The sequence below is a fragment of the Syngnathus floridae genome, chromosome 3 (genome assembly GCF_059516105.1).
Source record: "Syngnathus floridae isolate MCC-2025c chromosome 3, RoL_Sflo_1.0, whole genome shotgun sequence".
Taxonomy (NCBI): Eukaryota; Metazoa; Chordata; class Actinopteri; order Syngnathiformes; family Syngnathidae; genus Syngnathus; species Syngnathus floridae.
The window spans coordinates 14,809,125-14,830,021 of NC_142415.1; the positions used below are offsets into that span (position 1 = coordinate 14,809,125).

Below are 20,897 nucleotides of genomic sequence, written 5' to 3' on the forward strand. Positions count from 1 at the left end.
AGGGTTTCAAAGTAGGCTTAGGGTTTATAGGGTTAGCGTTTGGGTTAGGGTCTCAAAGTTAGGGTTAGGGTTTAGGGTTTCAAAGTAGGGTTTGGGTTTAGGGTTAGGGTTTCAAAGTAGGGTTAGGGTTAGAGTTTGGGTTAAGGTTTCAAAGTTAGGGTTAGGGTTTCAAAGTTAGGGTTAGGGATTACGGTTATGGTTTCAAAGTCGGGTCAGGGTTAGAGTTTGGGTTAGGGTTTCAAAGTTAGGGTTAAGGTTTCAAAGTTAGGGTTTCAAATGTTAGGGTTTAGGGTTAGGGAATCTTTAGAATCACAGGCCACTTCATTAGGGAAAAATCATGGTCAAAGCTTAACTGTAAGTGAAAAGTGCCACACCCGCCCTCACCCCCACCTCCTGATTGGCTGGTTGATCTGTGACGTCATTCGGACACTCTATTAGGTACACCGCCATTTTCAGGTTCGTTCGCAAAGATTCACGAGTGAGTGACAGACAGCGTTGATGCTATGCCAGCCGACACACGTTATGCCAACATTGATGTTTTAATTTTCTATTTGTTGGATTGTAGTTGATGGTGTTATTATACCGAATGTGTTTGTGTTTGAATAAAAGGTTGAAAAAAACATCCGTTATGCCGACATTTGTTATTTTGGGGGACACTAACTCCTATAACAACGTAAAACACATATTGTCATATAAAGCAATTAACCAAATGTCTGACTTTTATGGTTTTATTGGCAAATATAAAAACAAGGAATAAAACACCAGACAAGTTTTAACATAAATGTTTATTTAAAAATAATAATAATGATATTAAAAGTAAATTTCAAACCAGCAATCTAATGTGAACTTGCAGTAGATATATTGGATAACAATATTTAGGCGTATATATGCATACACGTTAGTTAAAAACTACTATAAGTGTTATAAAATCAAGATTACCCAAAGAGAAGCATTATCTCCCCTTTGTTGCATAACGGCGCATCCCTTCATGCAATAAAGTTAGCCGTTAGCATGGAGAAGAGGGAGACGCAACACGTTCACTGTGATCCGTTGATGCATGGTGGGAAGGAAGGACCTGCGGGTGAAGGAAGGCAGTTCACCCATTAACTCGTTCGCGAACGGGAAAGTCAGGATTCGTTCCCTCACTGATCCGTTCTCGCGATGAACTGGAAATGCAAATCACTGACTCGTTCACTGCAATGTAATTCACTACGCGTTCGTGAACGGGAAGTCACGTCATTTTCTTCTTCGTTTTGTTTTACGGCGAGGTGGCACCAGCTTCAATGTGCATTACCGACACCTACTGGTTGAAGACATATGAACTGAAAAAAGAACCAATCACTTTAGGAAGTGATTCGTTCACTCGTTCAATGAAAAGCAATCGTTCTTTTGAACGAATCGTTCAGTCACGAGCCAATACTACAGAAAAGGGCATAGCTTCCCGCAAGTACATCAGCTTTGTTTTCAACTTAACAAGTCAAAATTCCACACTTGGTAAATTACGAGAAGACAGGGGCCATGAGAAAATTATTTAATATGTCCAATGTTCTTTGTGCATGTGACACCCCTGACTAGTGAGACCAAACAGCCCAGGTCAAAGTCCAAGTAAACATAAAAGGGTTGGATCGGTTTTGCACAATGGAGATTCCCATTTTTATAGTGGATGCCTTTACCAACTTGCCATTTAAAGGGAACCCAGCAGCTGTTTGTCTTTTAAACCATGTAAGTGGCGTTATGATAGAAAATTCCATTTTTGATCATATGATTGATTTTGGTTTTGTGCGACAGTCGTAGAATTTCAGTTCTTTTTTGCTGTTAGGAGCTGCGCGATGAATTGTACCAGAAGATAGCAGCAGAGATAAACTTATCAGAGACGGCCTTCATCACCGCTGTCAAGCCTTCTGTGGATTTCACAAAGGGTCAGATGCAAAAATTGTTTCATTGAACTCTAAAAACAAAACATGAATGAATGACTTCACAGGCACAGATTAGCATTTGGCAACAAAATAACTAAAATACATCATGAATCATGGCTCAAGATTTGGTTATGCATTTGCTGTCGTTTATTAATATTTAAATGTAAGTATGTCATTGTAATCTGTGCATGATATGACAAAAGACAACACATGTGTAAATTTAATTAATTGATGAATTAGCTCTGCTCATCAATCATACTGCACGTTAATTTTTTTTTAACGCGCCAGTATGATTCATTTTTAGTCTTCAATGATGTTTCTTTTTGGACAGGTTCGAGGTTCCATCTCCGTTGGTTCACACCGACCACAGAGGTCAATTTGTGCGGTCACGCCACTCTGGCTTCTGCTGCCGTGCTCTTCAAACACAAACGTAAGATACTTTTCCCCCCACTCATTGCCAACTTGAGCCTTCCTTCACATCAAGCACACACCATTAGTGACACTTGCGCAGTGGGCAGCTTTCCAGCACCCACAACAACATATCTGAATTAGCTGCTCTTTGCTGGTCATAAAAATCATCTAATAGCACTGATATTATTACATTGTCTTATTGTTGGGATATTTTTTGCACTTTCAGAAAATATGAATTCTACTGTGGTGTTTGAGACTAGAAGTGGTGATCTGTCTGTTGTACAGCAGGGAGAGGATTTAGTGATGGATTTTCCCCTCAACCCACCCACCAAGCAGGTACACCATTGGAAAAGATCATTGTAATCTCAGAAAATGGATAGATGGAAGTTTAATGGAATATATTATTTCTTTACTTTAGGTTCCTGATCAATTTACAGATCTTATCAAGGTGAGTAAAACAAACATCTGTCACTGTAGTTTTCTTTTAGGTGTGTTCATGTTGTGTGTGCTTCAGGCTTCAGTCGGAGACCACCCAGTCCAGGATGTTTATTTTAGCGGCAACACTAAAAAACTGCTGCTCCGGCTGGAGGACACCTGCGACAGGTTCCAATCTACACACACTCACGCGAACGCTGTCACTGCAATAAACCAAACTGAGCAACATCCATAAAAAATTTTCTGGTATTGCTTAAATACCAAAGTTAATATGGTTGGTGCATATTGGAGACACCAATATTTGCTTCCAGGTCAGTGCTCACCGGTCTTCAAGTCAAACCTGATGCCCTGTTAAGCAGCGACAAGAGCGGACGAGTCAAAGGCCTCATAGTCACCATGAAAGGTTTCTTTAATCTATTAACCTGACCTGTTGTGTTTTATACTTTTACTCGGTAAAAGATGCTAATCACAGTCTCAGATTGTACAAATAGCCTGTGGCTGAATTTAAAACGTTTGCTAGAGATTAGTGAGTTGTTGCATTAAACAATCAAATCCATATAAACTGTCTGCCAGTTTTGTTTTTAATAGTCACCAGAGGATTGCAAACTCTTTGAAAGCATTAAGTATGGTCATCTTCTCTATTGTAAAATCCACGTTTGCTTGATTTAAGGGTCTCCAGATTGCCAGCCAAGATATGACTTCTACTCCAGATATTTTTCCCCTTGGAATGGAATTCCGGAGGATCCCGTCTGCGGTTAGGATTCTTATTACTACAATGTACACTTGTCATAATTGCTGCCAGACTTCATCTTTGACTTTTTACAGTGTATTCAAAGATGTCTAGTGTTCTATAAAATGACATCTACTTTTGCACTTGCAGGTTCTGCACACACCGTACTGGCAAGTTACTGGTCCGAAGAACTGGGAAAGAAGAAAATGCTTGGTAATTAATTGAACAAAAGTTATTTCACATATATGGTCGTCACCTCACCGTGTTGACGTTAACTTCTTTCTTCATCCTGGTGTGTGTAGCGTTCCAGTGTTCTGGACGAGGTGGAGAGCTGCAGCTCGAGGTGAGAGAAGATGGAAGACTCAACATTGCAGGGAAGAGCGTCACTGTGCTGCAGGGAACAATTACACTGTAGACACCTGCAGAGACCTGAGGTCATATTTGATCAAGAATTTTATTATTCAAATAGGTGACAAAAAAAGACAAAAGCACAGATAAAATTACAGACCCAATTATACAACAATGGGCAGAGAGTTACAAAAAAAATATCATCACATTAGATGTTTGACTTAATCTAATTAAACCTTCAAGTTGAACCCAAAGCATGTCAGTTCTTATTGCCCTTCCTCTTTAGCATCTAGTCTCTTCATATTTCAAATGTACCATTTAAATGACCAAAATTAAATTATACAGTTACAGTACAATACTAATGTTTTACAGAATAACTGTGTTTCACTCAAATGTATTCAAGTATGAAATAGTGTCAGGTTAACGGGGGTAATCACATTGTAACGATAAAAAAATAATAATTACATTACCCAGTTAAATTAGTTGACTAAAAACCCCACAATGATTCACGATTGTGAGCACAAATATATACTATGTACAATATCTTTTTTTTTTTATTATTGAAGATGCAAGGTACTGTAAAGACATCTGTTACTGCACTGTGACCGGCGAGGCGGCATTCGATTGCTGCTGACGTCGAGGTGATCACAGAAGCATCATGGGAAAGGCTTTGTGTGCCGACGGAGGGAGATGGATTATGTGACGTTTGTTAAGGAGGGTCAAGACAGCAGAAAAAATGGACATCTTTGAAATTACAAGTGCATGGATGGAGGTTTTGCATTTTGATTAGATCAAACTTGCTAGATTCACGATGAATCTACAATGAACAGATCATGGTTATAATCAACTAATAGCTTATGAATTTATGGGTCTGTCTCATACACAGATTTGAATGAATGAGAAATAGAATTAATTTCAAGTACTCTTATACCGTAAACCCAAAACCGGATAATTATAGTCTCGAAAGAAACAAAGAACCAAGATTACAGTAAAGAAAAAAAAAAGCCAATATAGTCTGGTGTTTCTTACTGCTATTGTTTATGCACATACGAAATAGAATAAATATGCGTAATAAATGTTGGTGCTTTTGGGATGGCAGTAGCTCATTTATAAGGACTGAAGTGATCAATTCTGGAGGACCCATGATGAGATTTTCAGTACTATTCCAAAAACCATTATGAACAATAATAAAACTATGACAAATGCTTTGCTCATGAACGCAAACGCTAACTGTGGCGGGGTGGCAAACAACCAACTAAAAAGCAAACAAACTGTTCTCAGGGAGAGGACAAAGGATATCATGTTCTCCTGCTCCAGATGACGAAGTAGTTTCTCAACGGGGTTGTATCGTCTGAGCGTGGACGCAGAGCCCACCATGAGCAGCTTGTGTTTGGCCCTGGTGATGGCAACGTTCAGGCGGCGCCAGTCCTTCAACAGCTCTCCCAGCTGGGAAGCAAGAAAAACGGGTCAGCTCGAAGGTCACCTCTGCCCAAGAGAGGCGTCCCAATGGAAACATACGTTTTCTTCTTCAGTGGTACTCCTGACGAATGAGAGCACGATGACACTCTTGTCCCGCCCTTGATATTTGTCGACCGTGTTCACCTCCACGCCGCTAAACGCAGATGACTTCAGCAGAGTTGAGACAGTCTTCAGTTGTTGTCTGTAGGGGGCGATGACGCCTATGTCACTGGCCTTACAACCGGCCTGAGAGAGAGAAATGCAACCCAGGTTTGGTCGAGAGAATAATTAATTGAGCTGCTTTATCGTCATGTGACCTGCATGCTTACCTTTATCAATAGTGACAAAAGGAGGTGAATGATGGCCGCCTCAGTGCGATTGCTTATACCTCCTTGTACCACCGACTCCAAAGCTGGCACCTTTCGAGAAAGAGGCGATCTTTGAACTGGGTAACGTTACAACAGGACGCGAGGCGTATTCCCGACATACCACCGAGCAATCCAGGAAGCAAACAGGTTTGCTAGGTAACAACATGACCCGTATCCACTCCAGATCCTGCTGGAGGCGCACGTCAGGGAGAAAGCCGAGCTCGGACAGGACAGACGTCAGCGAGGGCAGCGAGAGGAGAGCCGACGCCGTCCTCTCCGAGCCGCACTCCAAGCGGCCGTCATACATCAAACAGTTACTCAGGGACATGATCTGCCTGGAAGCAGGAAATACAGCCGCTTGGATGATTCATCGATAGAACATGAATCTTTGGTGACAGTCACAGTTCATTTCCGTTTTTACAATGGCTGTGAAGACAACAGATATAAGTGACGCTGCAGGCAAGAGGTAAGGTGTACCTGTTCATGCGGTACTGGACATTGAGGTGGACCACAGCTTCATTATGGCACTCGAGTCGTTTGAACAGACTCTCATCCATCCCTCGCGACCTGGTAAAAAAACAAAAACGGCTATTTCTGAGCTTAAGAAGTAGTTTCCAATGATTCTCCGAGTTTCCCTTTTTGAATTGAAAGAATGTAGGTGGTGGTCCTTTTAAAAACAGTACCTTGCTTCCTGATGACCCACAATTGGGGGCAGTTGCTGGTGGTCGCCAACCAGGACAAACCTGTTGGCGTAGAACAGCGGGCCCAAGCAGATGGGCTGGCTGATCTGCGACGCTTCATCCACAATGCAGAAGTCAAAGCGCCGTCTTGTGAAAATGGGATGTTTGATGCTCATGCAAGTTGTTCCCACTACCAGCTAAGGGGGGAAAAAATCTCATCAGCTTAAAGCTCAGCAATACTGGCGAGAGAAAATCAAAGTGGCTCACCTCTTTGTTATAAAGCTGCTCCAGTTCTGACAGTGTGTGGACTCCTTTCTTCCTGACGCTTTCCTCCGTGTATGGAAGGATGTCAGGGTGAACCTAGGGAGAGGAAACATCTGTTATGACATTTTGATCAATGTACAGTACGACAGTAAAGCCAACCTTCTGCCCGTGGCCAAGACGCAGGAAGCCAATTTGGAAGCGCTTCAGCTTCAACAGGATGTTGTCGACAGCAGAGTGGGTGTAGCTGGTTAGCAACACGCTAAAGCCGCACGCGTGCAAGATGCGAACCTGCAAGGAAAAGAAGTCATGTGATTGTGATGCTCGCGGTAAGGTATTATTTTTCATGTTTTTAAGAGGGTTCATAAAGATACCAGGGTGCAGATGGTGGTGGTTTTGCCTGTGCCGGGCATGCCGACAATCAGTGTGTAGTCTTTAGACAACAGCACCTTTTTCATGGCCTGTTTCTGGGGCTTGTTGAGACCTGGCAATGTTAAATCACATACAGTACATTTAAAAATAAAAAATCTGTTTATACGTCATTTTAGAATATATTCATCCATAGAGAACACAGGAAAGAAAACCTTTGAGGATGTTTGCCACCGTGTCTTTGGCTTCTCTGGGTAGGACATCACTAAGATTGGAAATAAACTCCGGAGAACGATGATCCACAACCAACTCCCTCAGACGATTACTGCGCAAACAAAAAAACGTTTTAGGAGACAAGTCAGGTGAAAGAAAATGTACTGCAAAATACACAAATCTACCTGTCTTGACTGCTTTCCATCAGCCTGGAGAGATTGGTGAGATGAGTGCTGAGACCCATCACTCCTTCGTCAGCATCCAATCGAAAGGTTTCCTCGATGAGCTTTGACAGATCCCTGCGACAGACAATCGACTCTTATTTGACTGGAGGCCATACTGGAACAATATGTACTCAAAGATATAGCTAGACACACAGATATGTCCTCACCTGTCCAAGGTACAACTGATGGAAGTCCTGCTTACATCACAGAGGTAGCCTGTTGCCAGGGCGATGAAACGACCTCGCTGGTCGCTAAGGACGACGCGATCCCCGCTGGCCAGGCCGCAACCGCTTGAATCGTGCGTCTCGTTCCCCCGCTGGAAATGATGAAGGAAAACACCCGATGGCTGCACACTTGCAGAGCCGATCAGATGAAGGTTCCCGATGCAACTTCCTTTCTTTTCGCTGGGGGAAGGTAATTAGGAGTTTAATCCAATATGCCAGTCCACTGTCATCCATCCATATATCCATCATGAGTGGAAAGGAAAGTACAGAGAAAACCTTGGGGACTTCTGCTCTTTTTGTGTTCCCTTGTTTTTTAACATCGTGACAACAGAGAAGCCTTGTTACCTTTCCTCGGGCGTCTGAAGCCACACACGCTTTCGGCCATTCCTGGCCTCCATGCTGGCGGCCTCGAGGCTGCACAGCAGCAGCCAGTGGGCGAAATAATCCAAGTGCGTGCCAGTCAGGTGACCTATCTCCAGCTGCATCATGTCATCACTGAGATCTGTGGATGTGCCTTCCAACACCCTGGTGAACAAACGACAATGAAGTCATCCAAGATAGATGGAGAAGAACTTTGTAACTTTGCGAGTATGTATGTACTGGTGTACCTTTCATACAGAGCACAGTTTCTTCTTTGAGGGCAATAATGGCAGGTCTTTTTGTCCGTCACCATGTCAGGAAGTCGGGCCAGGTGACTTCCTTCCACGCCCTTCTGCACGCAGTTGTGGACGTAATGGACCATGGTGTTCCTCAGCTTCAGCAATTCTATAGTGAACAAAAACGATGATGCTTTTTCCAGCCTCGCCTACCTCAAGGACTTTTAGTAGGATCAGATATTTTGTAATTTTCAAGCCTCGTATTGGGGCAGCCACGGTCAAGCGGTTATGACTGCTTGCCGCCTGCCCTGCCGTTATCTCGATTCAAATCATTGACTGGAAGAAAATTGCGAGCATGAAATGTCAGCTTAGTTGAGTGTTGACAAAGCTCAAGAGGAAGTGGCAATTTGCCGTTGACCTCCAACATCCCTTGGGCCCAAGGCTATGGTGTAATTGAGCAAAACATACCTTGCCTGAACATTGTCTGCTTGTGATGGATTCTTTTTAAAAATGTAATACATTTGGGGACCAGATTTGCTTTACTAACAGTATATAAAATGGAATGTGTTCAACAGACAATCTTAATTTTTGGGGTGAAATAGTGGGTCACGTCACATACAGTACCTCTGCGGTCCATGTGGCTGGCCACAACAGGATGCAGTTTTCCAGTCTTCAGGTAAAGCAGGAAACCGGCTGCGGGATTGTATCTCTCCAACGTCATTAGCGTGTACAGAATCACCTTGGCACAGACAAGACTCCACATGAACCTTTTGAAATCACTACTGTATCAAACACCAAATGGAGGAGGGCAGTACTCTACTTGGCAACCTGCTAATGTTTCAATACCAAACAATTTCTACCAACCTGACTGCGATGTTCTATCGAGTTCGACTCCCTTCCAGTTTTCAGCTCCAAGGGGATAGTCATCACTTCAGAAGATTTTTGGCTAACGTTTGGGGTCCTATGGATTCGAACCCGTGCCGTCAAATCAATCTTGCCTTTGAGGCCGAATCGCGGCGACCACACGTTCTCTTCGATGTCGGCCAACTCTGCAATCGTAGCGGTGGCAGAGTCATGTGTTCTTCCTGCTACCACCCCGCTATTTCTTGGGCTGAAGTCACAACAACAAAAAATTAGACAAATTTAAAAGGGAAACCAAGCATTTTAAAATAAAGGAAATGTTTTTATTATTGCATAGTCACATTTTGAGGCTGATGACTTTTGATGTTGGCGAGTTGAGGTATTCCTTTGCCCAGAGCTCCAATGAGGGCAGGTAATCATGCAGCTCCTGCTTCATCTCATTCTGGGTTACACCCAAACTGTACCTACACACATCAGAGTGAGACTTTTCTATTTTACTATTTCATGTAATACTTTTGTAGGCTGGGGAAAAAAAAACTTACATGTCCCCAAGGTACTGGGGACTGTGCAGAGCCTCCTCAGCCATGGTCGACAAAGTGCCCAGAGAGAAATCTTTCGCTGTGGCTGCTCTCTGGAACACTTCGTGGACGATGGTGCCGTTCAGCATCTGCTTGGAGCCACCGTCAAAACTCTACTTGCCCCAATAAAGCAGCAGAGGACAAGATACAGTGGAGAGCAAAGAGCGTGAGATCAGATTAAAACATCAAAATCGTGGGGTGCCAACCTAATTTGGCCTGTCAAATAATTTTATGTAATCAACCAAAGCTTGAAATCAATACAATTCTTGTCTTCTTTCTAAATAATGTTAATTAGGAATAATAATAACAACAATAATATGAGTTCCAAAGTAAAATAAAATTTGACCTTAAACATCTCCCCAAGCACTGCCCGCCTCATACAGCGAATGGAGTTGGAGATGCTGGTGCCTGAAACGAGATAGTCTGGCAGTAAAACCAGCAGTCCGTGTTCTTGGTCCACCACCCAGGATCCAGCGTCAGCTTTGCCCTCCAGGTGGACCACGTCGCCGCAACCAACAGGCGTCATCTCCCTGGGAAAAAAATAGGAAGGAAATGGAATTGTCAAAATCATTTTGGAAAGCTCAATGTGCAAGCGTGGTGGAGGACGCCCTACCACCCGTCTTTCAGCAGACACGTCTCAGTGGGTTGCAAAGATCTGGAGTGTGTGATGGTCAGGATTTTTTCATCAGGCCTCTCCTCCACATTTAAAACCCAGTAGCGGTTGTTTAGACCTCCACAGAGGATCAAGTGATCTGGTAACTTCCTGCAGAGATAAACAAAATCACTAACTGGATACGATGATAAAACGTGACAAATATAACCAAAGTTGGATACGGAAAGAAAAACTGGTGAAAATTGCACAGGGCGCTATTTTTACGAAGAACAGACTGTGGTGTCAATGCAGCATTACCAGGCTTTCTCCCTGGGGACAGGACATTCACTTGGCTCCATCTGCTGCGTGAACCAGCTTTCTTCCAGATCCTCCTCCATGGGAAATGCTGACGTGGTCCCATTTTCACCTTATTTATCAGAAAACAAAGAGTGTTATTGCATGTAAAACAAAACCATCAACAATTATTGAAGGTGCAGGGCTCACCTTCTGCTGGCTTCTCGTTGGATGATTTCAGTTTGTGATCGGGCACATCTGAAGACTCCAAAGCTGTTTTTGGCTCTTTCTCCACTGTGTCAGCCTCTTCTTTCTCTATATGCGTCTGTGCTGCAAGTGTGTCAATTTGTACATCAGGAGTATGCACATGGATCACTACGCTTTTGCTTTCTGTCTTCTTCTGCTCAATTATGGCAGTAAAAACAGTCTCATTCCCATGTGTGTTTTCTTTCTTGGGGCTGTGTTCCAATGCGTTAGCAGTTCTTGGCCTTTTTGTTTCAGGGAGATCTTCAGGACTGAAGAACCTTTTGAATGAGCCACAGTTAATGCTTTCACTGTCTGACATTACACTCAGCCCTTTGGAGCGAGGACTTTGACAGACAGGGGACAAGTGGACAGGATTCCACAAAGTAGATGATTCTGTCTTTGGCTCAAGGCTCAGCACTTTAACGTCAGCAATCATCTGACTACTCGGGGTCTCGGGAACCTGGTCTGGAGAGGACGGGAGAAAGTTCTCAATATCCCCAAGGACGCTTCTCTTTAAGGGAGAGTACACTTCATTGGAGACGACACCTCCATTTTGCACCTGCACATCCGTCTTGCAAAGCACAGAGCTCGTTCCTGGTGACTTAGGATGTAAATCCTGAAAGCATGGTTAAAGACACAACCAATAATCAAACATAATGGTCCGACAATATTTACTGTTCATGTACAACAAAGGCTTACTGGTGTTTCACAAAGCTTTTGACACAAGTAACCAGATGAACCGTGAGAGATATCACTCACATCCAGCTAAATAAACATGTCAACAGGAAGTGGATGAATGCATAAAAAAGCATTTCATCGTTCCTTCAACAAGTAAATATTCTGTTAAACTGAATGAGTATTGCTTGAACTTGTAAACTTTACAGAACACCTAAACCACAGGTGTCAAACTCAAGGCCCGGGGGCCAGATACGGCCCGCTACATCATTTTATGTGGCCCGCAAAGACAAATTGTGCATCAAATTCGTGTCATTACTAGAATTGCAAATTGTCTTCACTTTTAATATCTTTTTTTTTTTTATTCGACCAGTTTTAACTCGTCTGATTTGAAAACGAGTAATTTGTCAGTTTAGGTCCTAAACTAATAATAAAAATTAATTTGTGTTGATGTTTCAGTATAAACACAGCATTATGCACCTTATTTCCAGAGGTAAAGAAAGTAGAGATGGCTCTCTGTCCTGGTGACACCTGAGAGAGAATGAAATAGAATTTTGTTATGGATAGAAGTTTTCTATCACTAAGGAATGAGCATAGTAGCACCTATTTAGCACACGTCGCCTTTCTTTACAAAATCACTAATACACCAAGGCGATTACAAGTGTGAGGTTAATATTGATAGCAGCAACGTCAAACTCACCTTGGGAAGTTTCAGCTTGGTTCTGTTCATGTTGGTCAAAGTAATCAAATACAGGTTGTGTAAGGGATCATCACAAACGGCTATTTCCTTGCTAAGTTAGGCACCATCGCTAACGTCCAGTCGGCGTCGGTTAACTTAGTGCTTTTACCGACGACGCAATTCAAGAAAACTGAATTTTGTTGACGAGATTGAGTTTTGTTTTACATCGATATTTGTCATACTGCAGTTTGCTTTGGCGCGCCGTGTTAAATGAGTTTCGCGCAATGGAAATGACGTCACATCGACTTCCGGTAACATTTTAAAAATAATGCTCAAGAATAAATTAAATGGATAAGTAAATAATGCACAAACAAAAGACACGGGGTAGTGGTAGCAATATTAATAAAAAAATAATATAGAGAAATATATATTAAGCAATGTTTATCTTATAAATGTTACTGCCTGTCTGAGGAAGGCACCTTATATTCTCACGGATTGTCTCAACTCATTCAAACTTCTAAATATTTACAAAATTCAGGACTTTATTTTACACATTTAAAAGATTAATATTTTTCCGCTTTTTCCACACAACCCCCTGCCCCCACTGAATAAAATGTAACATTCAATTTGAAAAAAAGCTCCTTATCTTCCAAGTTCATTCAGAAACTAAAACCCCACTATATTTTATTTGCATTTCACCATTCCAACTTGTCCCATCTCATGTAGCCCGCTGTAAAAAAAAAAAAGCTTGACATCTCTGCACCAGATGGTGCATAATCACGACAAGCATTAACCTTTAATGCCACAAATCAACAAGGCTTCATTTTACAAGTATTATGTCACTCTTTATAGGGCAAAGAACTATATTTGGAAAGTTAATATGAACACTTAAGCATCCTAAGACAGTACAAGCAAAACATAACACCAGTTTGCCCATTTGAGAGATAATCGTGTTAATGAACTCAAACAAATTAACATAAATTTAGTTAAGCTCATTGAGATATTTTATTTATATATTTGTTTATTTTATTTTATATTTTGTGGTTTGTCAGGGCTGCCACCTGTTAAATTAGCTGCAAGGAATGATTGCTCCTACATGTGCTCATGATGGACGTAAAGCATCACTAAGCGTCACTGTGGTAAAGGTCAAACACAATTTCTATATGTCCCATGTTGCTGGTTGACCTTTTGCTCAGATTTATTTTCTCGAAATAACGTAAAGAATCAGGCCCAGAGCCAAGATGTCTCCATCGTTAACCTTAATTAACCTTACAAGTTATGTTGTAAGTTTAAACAAAAAGGCAAATGAGTTAGCTAGTGGTGTTATTAAGCTGTACTGTAAAAAGGAAGAAAAAAAATGGAGAAACGAGAGAGCCAGCCATCAGGGGGACATATGGCAAGTTAGCCTTTAGTGTAAATTTACCTGTTAGATCTTTTGAACATACATATATAGTAGGTGATTTGAGCTATTCCGTGTGTGTGTGTGTGTGTGTGTGTGTGTGTGTGTGCACGTGTGTGTCTGCCAGCAGTGAGATACAAAGTCAAGAAGAGCAGGTCTTATGATTAACTACCTCATTATTTTTGACACACAGTATAGTGAAAAAAATCCTCATTATAAACCGAACATGACACAAGGTCTTCTAAATTGATTTCCTTTTGATGCCAAAACAACTCCATCAGAATGATGTTTAATATAAGAATTAATATTGTAATTCCAGAGTACAAGTAGATAATTTGGCTTTTTTTTTTAATTGCTGTCAACGTGAGAAGATTAAGCATATAGTCACAGTCAATCAAGTCCTTGAAATTGCAGTTGGTTTAAAAGTGTTCAATTTGTACTTAACTCCAGGAAAGCAGCTTCAACACACAGCGCACATGTGTTTTCTGTAGGCTGCGTGAAGCAGCAGAAGCGGCGTGTGATGATGTATTGTATGCCTCCAGGAAGAGGCAAAGAATGGAGGAGTTAATTGTTTTCCAACGCCGACACACTCAGCTTGTCTGAGGGCTTGTGACACACACACATACATGGTCAAGAGGCTATGATTAGTGGCACCCCGATCCTTTCCTGGGAAACTATTAATCTATGGTGTGGGTTGACTTGTACTGTAAGTGAAATTGAACTCCATGACTCCAGGAGCTTCCAGCCTACAATGTTCTCTGGTAAAAGGCCGTTTTTTTAAAGGGTACGGAAAACTTCACCAGTCAGTGTTCATGTAGTCTGGCTACATGAAAGGCTATATTTAGGTTGTTTGCGAAAATTGCACAACTCTAATAAGTCATGTCTGTGTACTTATGAATACGTCAGCCATTGTTGGGTAGTAACAATTTCCTACTACCTTATGATAATGTTTTGGTCACACAAAACAACTGTCCACAACTCTACATAATATCTCATAAATAAAAACACTTCCACTCAGATAAAGATTGTGAGTATTTTGGCCTCTGCTTGAAATTTTGATACAGCCCCTCTAATGACTACCGGGAGCAAAAGTGACTTCATCACATCGATCTGTGCAATCTAATTAGTTCAGATGAATCAAAAACTCAACCTTTACAAAGATGAGGATGCTTGAAACACTGTTAATAATTACCGTGTGTTTACTTACAGCCTTTTCGGCAATGTTTGTCTGCTTGTAATGTGGTAGTTGGAGGAAATCGGTGAAATGTGCCTGAACATGGTCCAGAACAGCCCTGAGGGATGTGTTGGAAAGGTCATCTATCATTGTCACTCTGAAAGAGAACAGAGCACAAGTATAGATTTTTGTCCAAACTGTAAATGATTCATATTTAGAATCTATTTGCATTCTAAAAACGGAGATACTTGCGGTAATGTTGCGGAAAACCAAGGGCTTAAAGTGCTGACAAGTTGAGGATGTTTTCTCACTTCTGCTACGATACATTTCCGCTTGACCAATCACACACAGAAAAATGTTAGTTCTAAATGTTTTTCTGGAGACATTTGCACGCCAATCTGAAAGTAATTACACTGGAAAAGAGTGAGAGTCAGCACTTTTTAGAGGAGTTGACTTCTCACCAGTGCAGGTCTCAAGTTTCCTTGCAACATAGTGACAAACTGAAGCAATTCTGCAAAATCACTGTCATTGCTCCAAAGCCTCAAAAAGTCACATGGCATTCCACCTGCAACCTGACCCAGGTCTCTACAAAAGACACAAATCATTTATGTAAAACCAATTCTGGATGTTGGATTTCTGTATGCCTGAAAACCAAGCTACACCAACATGGTGTCGCCGACAGGTACCAAAATGTCCCTAAGGATCATATGAGTCTAGGCCTCTTCTAAAAATAGCTCACCGGTTTTGGGGCATTGTGATTTCCTCAGAACGTCATACAAGTGATCTTTTACCATTGTAAACTGATTTATAAAGCGTTGCATATTAACTTTCAACAAGTTGTTGCATAACTTTCTTGATGTAACATATTTGACTTACCTCAGCATCTTGCTGGTGATGTTTGTAGAATCATGCATCCATTTAAATACAAGCTGAGCCTGTACAGATTGGAAAGCAATGTAAAAAAAACTGATTTACTAAAAGGAACTCTAGTTCCTATTGTGGTAGTTAGAAGTGGGCAAAGTATGGCCTGTTCTTTAATCTGGCCCACACAGCGTCTGCATTATTAAGAATCTGTAAACAGATTTGTCTTTTTTTATTTTATTAAGTTGGAAAATTAGAATGTATTTATTGTTTCTTTATATTACCAGCTCAGTGGCCTGAGAGGAGAGTGTCCGCCCTGAGATTGGGAGGTTGTGGGTTCAAACCCCAGCCGAGTCATACCAGTGACTATAACAATGGTACCCATTTCTTCCCTGCTTGGCACTCAGTGTAAGGGGTTGAAATGGGGCCCCCCCCCTGCTGCTCACGATCATTTACCAGCTCAGTGGCCTAGTAGTAGAGTGTCCGCCCTGAGACTGGAAGGTTGTGGGTTCAAACCCCGGCCGGGTCATACCAAAGACTCTAAAAATGGGACCCATTGCCTCCCTGCTTGGCACTCAGCATTAAGGGTTGGAATTGGGGGGTTAGATCACCAAATGATTCCCGAGCGCGGCACCGCTGCTGCTCACTGCTCCCCTCTCCCCCAGGGGATGGATCAAAATCACATGGGGATGGGTTAAATGCAGAGGACAAATTTCACCACACCCAGATGTGTGTGTGACGATGATCATTGGGACTTTAACTTTAACTTTAAATATATTTAATTTGGTAGGTGTTTGAGGTACCTGTGCTGGAATTGAGTACACAGTGTATTTTTCTGTGTCCTTTCACTGGCACTTCCTACCCAGGATCTTGAGATGTGAGATATTTCACTTATATCCTTGGACTTATTTCACAGAAGTTAATGGACACAAATAGTTTTGATTTAAAAAAGGTGTTGTCTTGTTCCAGCCTAAAACCACCAGCTTGGAAAATTGTCCAATTATCTAAAAACAGGTATTTTTTTCCGTTATTATCATTATCCCTATTAAGCTTCAGTTATTATAATTATCTTAATCGAGCTTCACCTCGTCGTCTCTCGTCCGCCAGAATTCATGTCAAAACTTGAGTTTGATTCTTTTGGCTGCAGTGTTGCACAACTCCACTGCAACATGAGTGCTTTTAATATTTTTGCTTAGCGTTGTAAAACACATGACGGCGTCAAAAACACCTCAGTTCATTGTAAATGAGAAAAAAACTAAGATATGTGCTGTCTGAGGGGCATCAAGATGGAAATTTCTTTTCATCCTTTCCAAGGTGCAAAATTTGGGCCAATACAAAGTCAAGTATCTAACCTCAATGGACTTTTTTGCAGCCCAGCAGCTCAGATGGAGCCAAGCTGCTTTTCCAGGTCTGCATCTGCAGCCATAATTATACAATTCCTGCAGACTCTGAAGGGTTAAGTGGGATCTAATTCTACTATTGTGAATGTGATGTTTACAGTAAGTGTATTTCGGATTGCAAATGCTGTGAATGTTCAAAAATGAAAACTTTCCATGGGAATTTTGTGTGATAACGGTGAATAAACTGGACTGGGCAAAACCTTTTATGATAATACTATTTCAAATATGCTTAAAATAAATCACGCTCACTTTAAATACAAATTCATTCACACAATACACTCTATCACATTTACATCTGTTGCGTGTGCCTTAGCCACCTGGAGGCAGTAGAATACAGACTTGTGCCTCACCTTCTCAGTAAGATGCGGGGGAAAAAAAAATTCTTGCAGAGGATAAATAATGTATGCATGTGTATTGTGCAGAGATGCTATTCCTTAACCCATCTATGGTTAAGGAATAGGTTTAGCATAATGCTAAGCAGACATAAGGCAAAGCTACATGGTTGTCTTAAATAACTAATATTTAAGTGTCTTTTTTTAATTTGCATTCAGAGGTTCCAGCATGCGAGCACAAACCCAGCCAAGCCAATAAAAGGAGTCCCAATCACAGGTTTGATCAGATTTGAATTACCAAGTTCGTCACACTTTAATTAAAATGATCTGAAATTTATGTCGAATGAAAAAAGTTGACGGAGGAGAAAAGAGACTTCTCAGAGGGCATACATGTGCTCATACATATTTTATCGACATCAGAGATTGTTGCGAAAATGTGCGTTAAAAAAATGGATGTAATATTAGAACCTGACTGCTCTCCCCTGAGGACAAAATCAGCCGCCAAATGGAATCAGATTAATTTTACCCGGCTCAATATGCAAAGAAAGACTTTGTAAAAGCTTCAGCTTCTAATTGTTCGTCTGTTTCATTTCCATGTATACTCTGCTCAATGTCAAATGTCTTGCTTCACGTTTTTTTCTTTTCATACTGGATACTTATTACAAAGATCCTAAATCAGATCATTAATATTTGATGTCCGTTCCAATTAACTTACAGGGACTTAATTTACAGGGTCTTTAATAGCAGACAGTTGTGCTCAGACAGTCTGCACTACGGATATTTTGAGAATATAGAGCAAACAGTAAAACAACTGCTAAATAGTAGTGGCACCATGTTGTGTATTTGTGTGTTTCCAAACAGTACGTGGAAACCCATTGATGCATTTCAACTTCAGTCCTGTGCTAAAGTCTTTTCTTTACAACTTACTCCACAATTGATAACGGCTATACTTATTTTTGACTGCTATGAAAAAAATCATGAAACTCGTTTAGACCAGCATATACTGCCCTCAAGCATTTCTCAAGGCTATTTGTAACTGAGTTTTTCAAGAGCCAGCAAAGCTACTTGCCCTTAATCCAAGTGTTTTTTGATCATAGCTTTTAGTTTTTCTGGTTCAGTATTTTATTTTTCTGTACCATGATATTAGCTGCACTGCACTCTCAGTAATAGGAGCTCTGTTTTACAGTCACTGCACTCGAGAGGGTGCAACTGAAAATGGGATTTCATTTATGAGCAGCTGTGTGGTAACAACTCAGGGATAAAATTTTAAACGGACCCCACATACAGGACAATATCCATGCAATACGTGACCCCGCACATGATCATCTTTTCATATTATCTCCCTGGATAAACATACATTGAACAAAACAGTTTGAAAGTTGGATGCATTTGCATCAGTTTCATAAAAACAGAAATTATTTATGCACCGTGAGAGCAACAAAGCCAGCAAATGTTCTCCTGTGCGGTGCTTTCCTGGGGACATTAGGGCACGACAGTCTTGGCTGTACATTCACATTTTGTTTTCATGATGACATTTAGAATGTCAAAAACATTGAAAATGTACTTTCTGATTACTGGATCTGGGGTGCTTAGTAGCTATGTGAAAATCTGTCTGTGAGAAAGACGCCATTGTTGTTTTTGAGCTGTCACAATGTATGGCCAATTGAGTTATAAATAAACAAACAAACAAATAAATAAGTAAATAAATAAACAAACACATAAATAAATAAATAGTATTATTTAAAATGAATGTATTTTCATACAATTTTGTCCGAGTAGAGAAAGAATAGGATAGTAAGAATTTCACTTTTTTTTTTTTTTACTGAACACTTGACATACATTTTAAAACTTGAATCACTTGAATTGTGAGTTTTAGGAACCTACAGGGGACCAAAAATTAATAAAGTCCATTTTTCAAGATAAATTTCCCCATAGGAAATCATGAAAAGTGAAATAATCTGTTGTGGGGGCAAACTGGGAACATCGTAAAATTTATCAAGTGAGCAGGCACTGTTTTTCTATCTGACATTTTAATGTTCATGCAGCAATGATCTGATAGTTTTAGCCCATCTGCCTCACAGTGCTTGCAAAGACTTTTTATTCTCTAATTTAGTGAGTTATGCATCATGTTGCTTTAGCGTTATGGTTGTTTTTAGCATCAGCATCCGGTTTACTTCTTGTTCTTGATTTGGAAGAAAATCTTCAACTGTTTGAAATGAACACAACCAACACTTAAATAAAAGACCCAAAGGAGAAATCTTGCAAGAAATCCTATCTTCATTATGTACTGCTTGAGTACCTCCCATTATGGAAGATGAACTTACGTAGTCGCGGTACTTGCTCCGCTTGACAAACTATTATCACTTAACGTTGAGTGGTACTCAACCAAAACACACTTCAGTGACAGTTAATATAATTTCTCACTTGTGTGCTAAATAAAGTGTCTCCTAATTTAGTTTCTCAAGGTTTCCATTTTCAGACTCATTGGCCACCGCGTGCACGCCCTGCTGTGAGATTACAGTCTGTCCCTTCAGGCAGAAATTTGATACAATATAGACTGAGGATGCAACAATCTCATTTCTACCACTTTATGCATAACCTTATTTTGCCTCAAGAAATAATGTTTACTTGGTGACAGGTCTAGAAGTATATTAGAAATATGATTTTATTTTGCTCTTACTCTTGTGATATTCAATCTCTCCATTTGTTCATTGAGTGTTTTCCCTCTTGGTTAAATGCCAGCGTCAGACTACATTGATTAGTCGACTAATACGTATATGAAGGCAATAAAACGTTGGTCGTCAAGGCATAGTCATTTGTATGATAGATTCAAAACAACCACCTGGAAAATTGGGGGCATTGACCCCCCTGGGGTGCTCCTGTTAGTGTCTCGTATACCTCATGCAGTATGACCCCAGACATCAATCTCAAGAAATACAAATCATTAGGAGTGTTTATCACAACATCCAATTAAGTTGGGCACCAGACCTTGGCTCGAGGATAAAACGTTTGTAGGTTTGTGTCACCTTAAAATATAAACTGAACCATATGGATGCAGTTGAAGATTAAAAAAACAAAAACTCTCATTTCACATTAACACAATAATTGTTATCACTTATTTCTAAAAGCGATGGGGCTTCTTTGCGCATCATTAGACCAGAACTAACAATAGCTGAAGTGTGTGCGTGTGTGCGTGGAATTCACATTGATTTGAATCTTTTTCAGTTGAGTAACTCAAACGCCAATTAAGATAATACGACCTGGCTATTCATTAGCACCTCATTGAATCTGCAGAAATAGGTTGCATCGGAGTGTCGGTGATGATACAGGGGATGTCTGCTATTCAAGTGTTATTGTTTATTTCTCACATCACTACTGTCAGTATGTTATGACAGTAGAACATAATTGGTGATCTGTGGAGGGGGGGAGGGGTCAGCTCTCCCTCACCCCATCTTGAACGTCTAATTTTAGTTCCAAGAACCCACCACGAGGAAATACAATTCTGAGACAGAAGTCATTACGGCAGATATATTATTTCTCCTGTACTACCATTAAAAAAAAATTGTTAAGTAA

At 40.8% G+C, this 20,897-nt stretch overlaps 2 protein-coding genes across 6 annotated transcripts; one reads left to right on the top strand and one right to left on the bottom strand.

The window, feature by feature from the left end:
• The first annotated feature begins 1,425 nt into the window (after positions 1-1,425).
• LOC148400725 (phenazine biosynthesis-like domain-containing protein 1) lies at positions 1,426-4,094 on the top strand. 2 transcript variants are annotated; one of them, XM_088370924.1, is made up of 10 exons: positions 1,432-1,722; positions 1,820-1,919; positions 2,248-2,346; positions 2,554-2,663; positions 2,746-2,775; positions 2,842-2,930; positions 3,074-3,165; positions 3,433-3,516; positions 3,643-3,705; positions 3,795-4,094. In XM_088370924.1, exons 1-10 carry the CDS (start codon positions 1,639-1,641, stop codon positions 3,905-3,907), a joined length of 864 nt encoding a protein of 287 aa, XP_088227050.1. In that variant the 5' UTR covers positions 1,432-1,638; the 3' UTR covers positions 3,908-4,094. The 2 variants fall into 2 exon arrangements, with proteins under 2 accessions (XP_088227049.1, XP_088227050.1); XM_088370923.1 differs by having other exon boundaries at positions 1,426-1,722; positions 2,746-2,930.
• Positions 3,928-16,949, bottom strand: dna2 (DNA replication helicase/nuclease 2). Of its 4 annotated transcripts, XM_088370919.1 has the most exons (28): positions 15,608-16,949; positions 15,193-15,316; positions 14,984-15,063; positions 14,765-14,888; positions 11,960-12,010; positions 10,769-11,420; positions 10,583-10,691; positions 10,286-10,435; positions 10,019-10,202; positions 9,637-9,785; positions 9,436-9,558; positions 9,098-9,344; positions 8,858-8,972; positions 8,246-8,402; positions 7,983-8,162; positions 7,581-7,817; positions 7,375-7,488; positions 7,192-7,301; positions 6,982-7,091; positions 6,770-6,898; positions 6,614-6,706; positions 6,350-6,543; positions 6,144-6,233; positions 5,788-6,001; positions 5,628-5,717; positions 5,359-5,544; positions 5,137-5,286; positions 3,928-4,536 (listed from the first exon to the last, which is right to left on the bottom strand). In XM_088370919.1, exons 1-28 carry the CDS (start codon positions 15,643-15,645, stop codon positions 4,486-4,488), a joined length of 4,251 nt encoding a protein of 1,416 aa, XP_088227045.1. In that variant the 5' UTR covers positions 15,646-16,949; the 3' UTR covers positions 3,928-4,485. The 4 variants fall into 4 exon arrangements, with proteins under 4 accessions (XP_088227045.1, XP_088227046.1, XP_088227047.1 ...); XM_088370920.1 differs by lacking the exons at positions 14,984-15,063; positions 15,193-15,316 and having other exon boundaries at positions 15,608-15,658; XM_088370921.1 differs by lacking the exons at positions 14,984-15,063; positions 15,193-15,316; positions 15,608-16,949 and adding an exon at positions 12,180-14,163 and having other exon boundaries at positions 14,765-14,962.
• Between the last annotated feature and the right edge of the window lie 3,948 nt (positions 16,950-20,897).